Raw genomic sequence first — 9,369 nt, 5'->3', positions numbered from 1 at the left:
GTCGGCCTTTTGGGTTTGTACGGGGCTGACTGAGAACAGAGATTTCACGCAACGGGAGGCAACCTTGGGAGAAATTTTGGTCTAGCTCTCAAATCTTATGGATGGATGGATGGAAGGAAGGAAGGAAGGAAAAGGGAGGAAGGAGGAACAAACAAAGGGAAGGAAGGAAAAGGAAGGAAGTTCTCAGTTCCCGGAAATCCGCCAAGAAAATATAAGAGGCAAAGATCTCCCAAGTTAGTCTAAACCGGTTCTCCTTTTCTTTTAAGAGTCCACCCCATCCCACAAAATCTCACTGGTAAAAACGCAAGCAGAAAAAGGAAGCCAATCTGCCCTTCCTGTTACCTACATAAACCCTCCATGGGTTTATTAGCAAGGCTGCAGTTCTTGCCAAGTGGGGAAGAAGCTACCGGTTCCTTGTTCCCTGGCAGGAAAATGTCCAGCCTTTCCAGGGACCGGTTGTTTTCCCAAGTGAGGAACCTGCGCCAGACTGGGTGAAGTTGGAGCTTTGGGTTAAGTTGGGAAAAAAGAGGAGGCACCAGGCAGCTGAGGGGGCTTGGGTGGCTTCCTGTGGCAGTGCTAGGCCCCCACTCAAGAACGGGAGGCACTGGGAATTCGTCCTTTGGCTGCTTGTTTGGCCCAAACATTTTGGGCTGCACAACTTTTCCTTTCTCTATTCCCTTTGCGTTCCTGGTCAATCCCCCTATCCCAACTTCTTTGTGAACCCTTGGAGACAGTTCTTTAGACCAGCTTTCCTCCTAAAGGCCAATCTGTCCCGGATGAGGCAAAGCCAACATATTGCATCCATTAGATCTGGGGCAAAAAGATCTCCTCTCAAGAGGTACCGCTGGATCAGAATCAGACAGGGGGTCATTCACGAGTGGCCCTTCTCTGGCCTGGACTCCTAGGGAGAATAAACTCCAAGCAGATCACGGTAGCAGAGGACGGCCAAACCATCGTTTTATGGATGCTAGGTTAATGACAACAACAATACTATCCTGATCAAATATACTGCTCAGAAAAATAAAGGGAACACTCCAAGACACATCCTCGATATGAATGAATGAAATATTCTCATTGAATACTTTGTTCTGTACAAAGTGGAATGAGCACAACAGCATGTGAAATTGATGGTCAATCAGCGTTGCTTCCTAAGTGGAGTTTGATTTCACAGAAGTTTGATTTACTTGGAGTTATATTATGTTATTTAAGTGCTCCCTTTATTTTTTGAGCAGTGTATTTACTGCTGTTGTTGTTATTTCCTTTCCTTTAGAGCCCTCCGTCCCCGGTGGGATCTCATTTTCTGGGTACCAAGGACATTATTCTTTCAGGCTGTCCCTTCTCATACCCAAACCAGATCCACCGGGCCCGGAGGAGAATTACACATGCCAGGCCTGGAATATTCAGAGACTCCAACCCTTTCGGCTTTGGTCAGGGTGGGGAATAAGCACCACCGTCGCCTTTGGCGTGCCTTTACACATGCTTTTGCGTTGTTTTTAAAAATGCTTTTGCAGCTACTCTTATGATGGAGTGCTTTCTGGGTAAGGGGGAGTCTTACCTTCTCTTCTTTTTCCAGATCCCGCCAATAAAGCAATGTAAGGCCATTCTCATTTATAAAAACCAGGCTCGTACTAAACCTCAGAGAGAACAGATGATGTCCAGGTATTCGCAGGGCTGCAGAGAATTTAGGGTCGCTTCTGTTTTGCCACCAAGATAATTCATTAAAGCTTTCGGGTTTTATTTTTTTTAAATAGATGTTTTTATAGTTATACTGTACCCTATTTAATACCTTATTAAAATACCAATTTATATGGCTATAAATAGGTATTTTAGGGTTATTTTTATATCTATAAAAATAGGTATTTTAAAAGTTGTTCTTATAACTATAAAAATAGGTGTTTTTAGAGTTAAATGGGCCTGTGGAGGAAGAAGAGGAAGCAAGAGAGAAACCAGAAGCGTTTGTTCAAAAGCCCAAAGAATTAAAACGTGCTATTAATTAGCGAGATATATTGACAACTTGAACTCGAACATGGGTGCGGGGAAGGGAGGCCAAAAAAGAAAAGCCTGATGCTTGAGTGGAAAATGAATTTAAAAAAAGGTTTTAAAACAACCTATAGACAAATGACTTTTTTTCGTCGTGTCCCGTGCGCCCCCCCCCCCCCCCCCCACTTACATTGCTTTAGGGAAAGTAACGCAACCATCAACTTAACTCGAGCCGGCCTCTAAGGCAAATTATGTTGTGTTTGTTGCTCACTTTCCCCCTTCTCCCATAAAGGAAGGCCAGTGGATACATCCGATATAAATGCCATCCAGTTCTATAACTCCGTGTCAAGTAAAGTGCTTAAGATCCTAGTTTAGAAGTTTTCCAGCCTTGGAAAGCGGTGATTTGTTGTAAGCTGCCCTGAGTCCTTCGACAGTGGGCGGCATACAAATCTAATAAAATAAAATAATAAATAATATCCCTTGCACGTGTCTTTCAAAACAACTTGTTACCTTTTTGAGCAGCAGACAAAATGAGATTAAAATAAAATTATATAACCACTTTCGCCGCATCAGGGATTTTGTGGATCACAGCCAACTTTACACTTCGTTGTTGCCATTTCAGCTGAGATCCATGAAAACGAATCCGGGAAATAAACCCGATCGGCTTTAATAAAGCCGTAAGGCTAAGGTTTCTGCGAATGTGTTTTGCGGTCCGAATCCTATCTTCGATCCAATGTGCGCCTATGCCCCCCAAAGCGGAAAAAACCAAACACAAGCAGCCATAAATGAGAACGACCCCTTTTCGGTGTGGTGCGATTAATTTCAAATAAACGGCCCGAACACAGCGTCACTTTTGCAAAACAGAATCCGCCCATCAGTTTATTTTTTTAAAAAAATGTTTAGGACTCTCATAGCGGTTTTTAAAAAGTCAATAAATAATAATAATTTAAAAAATCCCCTTTCCCGTTCGACGAAAGGAAACAAAAAAATAATGTACACCGAGAGGACTACAACGAACACTGAGAAGGGGGAGGGAGGGAGGGGAATGAAGAAGGAAGGAAGGAAGGAGGAGGAATGGAGAGGAAGGAAGGAAGGAAGGAAGGAGGACGAATGAAGAGGACGGAAGGAAGGAGGAAGGGAGGAGGAGGAAGGAAGAGGAAGGAAGGAGGAAGGAAGGAAGAGGAAGGAAGGAAGGAAGGAGGAGGAATGGAGAGGACGGAAGGAAGGAAGGAGGAGGAAGGAAGAGGAAGGAAGGAAGAGGAAGGAAGGAAGGAAGGAGGAGGAATGGAGAGGAAGGAAGGAGGAGAATTGAAAAGGAAGGAAGGAGGAGGAATGAAGAGGAAGGAAGGAAAGATTGTTCCTTGACGAAGCCCAGAAAGGATGGATGAGTTGAAGGGAATGGCCAAACGTCATTTGGACAGGACAGAAAGACGGACTAGAGATAGGACCCTGCTCCCCCTCCCTTTCTCGGACAAACAGGTTCTTTGCTGCCGGCGTTCCGACGATCCACCCGCGCCGCCTCTGCTGCTGCCAGGCTGTCGTCCAGCGTGGCTGAGGGACTATGCGGGGCCGCCGCGCGTCAGCTGTCTGCAGTGGGAACCGGCCCCGTCTGGCATCTGTGCTTGTCTCGGGAGCTGCGACCCAAAAAAACACCCTCGGCGGCCCAGGGACGCTCCGGCTGGCTCAGGCTTCTCTTAAAAGTGAGGGGGGGGGGGACGACGAAGGCGGCTTTCCTGCCGGCGCTGCGATTCCCCCAGACCGACACGGGCGCCTTTGTTTTTATTCGTTCGTTCGTTCGTTCGTTCATTTTGTGCGTTCGGTGGTTCGAAGCCGACGGGGCGATCGGCTGATCGGTTCAACAGTTTGCAAAAGTAACAAATAAATTTAAAAAAAAAACCCACAAAAGCCAAAGCAAATGAAGAAAGACCCCCGCCGACCCCTCGGCTCCCTCACATCAGCTGAGGCTGCTGCAGAGTCTCCTGGTGTGCCGAAGGGTACCAAGACGTGTAGCTGGGGATGTAGGTGCCCGGGGTTCCCGTGGAGCTCTTACCCGACGACGAGCTGGTGTTCCAGACCGGCGGCCCCGGCGGAGAGCCGGCCGACAGCGACCTCCCGTTGGCCAAGGCGCTGCTTTCCAAGGCGGCTCCTCCTTGCTTCATTAGCTTCTTGAATTTGGAGCGCTTGTTCTGGAACCAGATCTTGACCTGCGCTTCCCAGGAGACGAAAGGTTCAGAACCACATCGCAGAATAGGAGAGGGTAGAGTAGAGTAGAATAGAATAGAATAGAAATGTAGAGTGGAATGTAGAGTAGAGAGTAGAATAGAATATAATAGAATAGAAATGTAGAGTGTAGAGTAGAGTAGAATAGAATAGAATAGAATTCTTTATTGGCCAAGCGTGATTGGACACACAAGGAGTTATTCTTTGGTGCAGATGCTCCAAAAGCAAATTTTAAGCCTTCCCTTTGCCCAAGCAAAAGCCTTCGAGGGGGGGGCAATAAAGGAGCCCCCTCCGTCGCTCTCCCCACCACACCGTCCTCCCCCAGGAATCCGACCTCGGCCCCAAGGCGCCAGGCAGCGCTATGCGGCTGCGACCCCGGACGGAAAGGTCGAAGGAGCCGCAAAACTTGAGGCGCGCTCCGAGTTTTCCTCCTTACTTTTGAACAGGGGGGAACGAGTCAACTGGCTGTTCTGAAGCTAACGGAGGTCGTTTTTAACTGTTCACCCCTTTGCCTAGGGTCCAGAGACCGGGGAATAGGCCAATAACTTTGTTTTTCCACGTCCACACGTGGTTAAGGATCGGGGTACCGCGATGCTTTAAAAAGAGCGGACAAGTCATGGGAAATTAAAATCGCCAGGGTTTTAGTTTGTTTGTTTGGTTGTTGTTGTTGTTGTTGTTATTGTTATTTCGAGGTTTGGGGGTTCCACCTAGAAAGGGTAGTGAGAGATAGCAACCAATGGAAGGGGTGGTGGTTTTCCTTTGGGTCAGATTTCCGTATTGTTTGAGATTCTGGCCCGTGGCTTTCTCCACTGTCCCGAAAGAAAGTTTCTAGCGCCTGAGAAACTCGGGACCTTAAAACCCTCCGGTTCCTCAGGCCCTCATTTGGGGGGGAATAGAGACCTTTTGAGCCCCAAAAGGTGCCTCGGAAAGAGGAGAAGGGAAGCGCGAGAAAAGGCCTCCCTTTCAAGGTTGACTCAGCCTTCCAGCCTTCCGAGGTGGGTCAAATGAGGACCCAGATTGTTGGGGGCAATGTGCTGATTCTGTAAACCGCTTAGAGAGGGCTGTGAAAGCATTATGAAGCGGTATATAAATCTAAATGCTATTGCTATTGCTTCAATAGCTCAAGAACAAGGAAAAAAGCACCGGTAAAGCAAATACTTTACCGGTGTTTTGATGTGGTTTTTTTTTTTAGGGGGCTTTCCCAGATTTGGGGCGATAGATTTATCCAGACGTGCGCTAAAGAGGAGGGAATCCTTTCGGGGAGCTCTTCTTCAGTTCCACCGGACCCCCTGAAATTTGCCGAAGGAAGCTCGGATGGGGGAAAAGCACCAAGCCTCCAGGAGAGTGGGGGGACAGGAGAGCCCCTGAAGGTTGACTCCGCCTTCCATCCTTCCGAGGTGGGTAAAACGAGGACCCAGATTGTTGGGAGCAATAGGCTGACTCTGTAAACAGCTTAGAGAGGACTGTAAAAGCACTGTGGAATTCTATATAAATCTAAATGCTATCGCTATTGAAGTAGGGGAAACGGCCCCTGCTCTTGCCTACCTGAGTCTGGGTGAGGCCCAAGGAAGCGGCCAGCTCGGCTCTTTCGGGCAAAGCCAGGTACTGGGTCTGTTGGAAGCGCCGGTTCAAAGCCTGGAGCTGCAAGCTAGAGTAGATCGTCCGGGGTTTCCGGATTTTTTTCCCTTTGCCGTTAAAGCGCACTTCGCCGCCTTCCACCACAGTGCTTTTCTCTGTCTCGGTCCCTGTGGGGAAAAAGCGATAAAAGAGGCCCGTGAGAGAGAGAGAGAGAGAGAGAGAGAGAGAGAGAGAGAGAGAGAAAGGGAGAAAGATAGGGAGACGGAGAAAGAAAGAAGGAGAAAGAGAGCAAAAGAGAGAGAGAAAGAGAGAGAGAAAAAGAGGAGAAAGAGAGAAAAAGAAAGAGAGGGAGGAAAAAGAGAGAGAGAGAAAGGGAGAAAGAGAGTGAGAGAGAGAAAGAGAGGGAGAGGGAGAGGAAGAGTGGGGTGAAGTTGCACAGCATTCTGAAAATCATCCGGAATTATGATCTTTGTCTTTGGTGAGTTCAGCAGTGCAGCAGAGAGAGAGAGAGAGAGAGAGAGAGAGACCTGGGCGCCGGGCTTTAGCTAGGCAGAGGAGGCGAGGATCAACGGCAGCCACGCAGCCTCTCTAGTCAGTCAGTCAACCCGGGTCAGAGGTTCGGCCCCGGCCCCGCCACCGGCCTCCAAAGGGGCCCCCCGAGAGCAAAGCCGGCGTCGAGGCTCCCTCCTCCAGCCAGTCACGCATCAGGAGCCCCCGAAGCCCTACGGGCAGCTCCCCGAAGTCGGGTTGCGGTCGCACGGGAGAAGAAAAAGAGGAAGGGATCGCTGGCAAGCCCCGGAGTTCCATCGCCCATGGGGAAGGAGGGAGGGTGGGGAGAAAGGGAAAGTGTTGGGGGTTTTTTTCTCCCCTTTCTATTTTTACAAGCGGCGGCACTTTAGGTTTAATTACCCTTAATTGTATACATTGTTTATAGCGCGACGCAATAAATAATTACCGAGCCTAATAGACGCACATCTGGGGCGGAGGGGGAGAAAGAGAGAGAGAGTTGGGAAAAGAGCGCAGAGGAAACGCTTTCGGGGGGCTTTGCCAACCCGGGCCTGGCGTGTGGCTTTTGTGTGGCAAACTCCGGAGAGAGCTTGGAAAACTCAGGCTGTTCCCTTAAAGGGAGGGCAGTTGGGGCAGGAAGCAGGCGGCTAGGGAAGGAGGGGGGGTAAAGGAAAGTGGGGGGGGGAACTAACAACCCTCCCCACCAACTCACCCCTTCATACACCCCAATTCAGTTTGGCTGCATTGCCTTTTTTGTTTGTTTGTTTGTTTGTTAGTTTGTTTGTTTCTCTTCCCCATCTTTTTCAGTGTTTCTCTTCCCCATTTTTTCAGTGGGGGGGCTCCATTTGGAGTTTCTCCCCCCCTCCCCCGCCCCCCCCTCCCTCCCCTCTCCCTCCCCTCCCCTGCCCTCCAACGGCACCTACCTGTCTCCTCTAAGCGAGCCTGAGCCAAGCTGGTGCTGTTGGGGTAGGACTGCACCGAGCTCATGTAAGGGTTGCCCGAGTGGCCGCTGACGGAGTTGACGTAAGGGTAGCCCAGCGGTCTGGAGAAAGAGGACGCGGCGGCGGCGGCGTTGTACGAGGCGGCGTCCGGCTGCGAGTGGCCGGCCGAGTGTAAACAGTGCATGGAGTAGTGGCCGTGGGCCATGGGCGACGGGGGCATTTGCTGCCCGGGCGGGCCGAACTCCATGAAGACCGCCTTGCCTGAGACGGGGCTATTGAGGCTCTCTGGCATGGTGGTCATGGTCATTGCTCGCCGCTGGCTCGGGGGGCTCGCGCTCGCCTTAAGCCCTGCCTCGCGCTCGCCCGCTCGCCTCAGTTTCTCTCGCTCTCTCGCGGGCTGGGGGGGGGAAGGGGGTCTCTCTTTCTCTGCCGCGTTCTCCCGCGCTTTCCCTCTCTCTCTCTCTCTCTCCCGGCCCCGGCGGTTCTCGGGACCCAATTTAAGAGGCCCGGGGCTTTTCACTTTCCATTCATAAGGAGGAAAAAAAAACCGTTGGGCTCTTCTGGAGGGAGGGGGGAAGGGAGGTATATTTAAAATTTTTAAAAAAAGTGTGTCTGGAAGGCGCGCGAGGCTGTGGGGGGAAATCTACCACCAACTCGCCTAAAAGCTTCGACTCCGCCGAGCGCCATGAATAATGCATGAGCTCGCCGGAGCTGATTGGCCCGCCGTCTGGCAGGAGGCGCTCCGCGATTGGTCCCCAGACGCTTTCGAGGGCTTTGGGGGGACTCCCGGGCGAGCCGGAGGGAGAGAGAGAGAGAGCGACAGAGACGGACTTCGGCCCCGGGCGGAGGAGATTGGGGCCCGCGGGACCTTTTCCGCTCCCCCCCCCCCGAGGATGCGGACAAGGTTTCGCAAATCGGGCCCTCTCTCAATGAGGACTAGGCGACTGAGTCCCCTGAGTTCCATCCACTGGAGAGGGTGGGAGCCCGGCTTCCTTCCACGCCCCCCTCCCCACAGGTTCTGCTTGACTTTTTCCGGGTACCCCTTACCGGTGGGACTCGTGACTTCACTCCACCACAACTTGGTGTACGCTGGAAAAAGAAGCCCTAGCAATAGTAAAAGGTCTTATAATGGATTGCTTTTGAATGGGCTCGTCCCGAGGAGTCAGTCCCTTAGGCCCTGACTCTAAAGTGGGCGTCCCCTTCCTAAATTCGGCTAATGATGATGACAATGATGATGATGATGATGATGATGATGATGATGATGATAATAATAATAATAATAATAATAATAATAATAATAATAAATTAGATTTGTATGCCGCCCCTCTCCAAGGAGTCTAACCCAGCTGAAAGCTTCCTTATAGCATTAGCATTCAGACTTATATACCGCTTCATAGTGCTTTTTCAGCCCTCTCTGAGCGGTTTTACAGAATCAGCCTCTTGCTCCCAACAATCCGGGTCCCCATTTGACCCACCTCGGAAGGCTGGGTCAACCTTGAGCCGGTGGTGGGATTTGAACCGCTGAACTGCAGCTAGCAGTTAGCTGAAGCAGCGCTGCACTCTATCCAGTGCCCCACACAGGCCCTTACGCATCAGGGTCTCCCACTCCCCCAAGAGCCCCCATCCCAACTTTGCCCCTTTCTCCTGCCCCTTTTAAGGTGAGGAGGGGTGGGTAGAACGGTTTCTCGGTGGTCCATCAAAGCGAGGTGAGCGCGGTTGGCAGGTGCGGCGGCCTCGCCGCTCCTTTTCAGGCGGGGCAGGGGATTCCCCATGGGGATGCATTTGGCAGTGGGAATGCCAGTGGGGCGGGATGACTGCCAAAGCGTCCCACCAGGCCAAGGCCCGGGAAGGAAAGAAAGACCAGCGGAGCATCGGAAGCCAAAAGTCAGAGTGCGGAGGGGAGAGAGGAGACAACCCTTCCCATTCTCCCGACAAGACCTGTGTCACTCGTGGAAGTCAAGTCAGGTCTTTTCACCGCTTCACCCGTCGAGCTGGTAGCTGACGCCGTGCGGTCTTAAAGGGGTGAAGGGGTGGTTAGAGTGCAGCACTACTTCAGCTAACTGCTAGCTGCAGGTCAGTGGTTCAAATCTCACCACCGGCTCAAGGTGGACTCAGCCATCCTTCCGAGATGGGTCAAATGAGG

At 51.1% G+C, this 9,369-nt stretch overlaps 1 protein-coding gene across 1 annotated transcript; it reads right to left on the bottom strand.

Annotated features, from left to right (window-relative positions):
* Window positions 1–2,829: 2,829 nt before the first annotated feature.
* Window positions 2,830–7,691, bottom strand: DLX1 (distal-less homeobox 1). Its single transcript, XM_070737342.1, has 3 exons — window positions 7,209–7,691; window positions 5,746–5,945; window positions 2,830–4,184 (listed from the first exon to the last, which is right to left on the bottom strand). Exons 1-3 carry the CDS (start codon window positions 7,531–7,533, stop codon window positions 3,930–3,932), a joined length of 780 nt encoding a protein of 259 aa, XP_070593443.1. The 5' UTR covers window positions 7,534–7,691; the 3' UTR covers window positions 2,830–3,929.
* Window positions 7,692–9,369: the final 1,678 nt, after the last annotated feature.

This window comes from Erythrolamprus reginae, chromosome 1 (genome assembly GCF_031021105.1).
Source record: "Erythrolamprus reginae isolate rEryReg1 chromosome 1, rEryReg1.hap1, whole genome shotgun sequence".
In the NCBI taxonomy this organism is placed as follows: Eukaryota; Metazoa; Chordata; class Lepidosauria; order Squamata; family Dipsadidae; genus Erythrolamprus; species Erythrolamprus reginae.
This window is presented reverse-complemented; position numbering and strand designations above follow the sequence as displayed.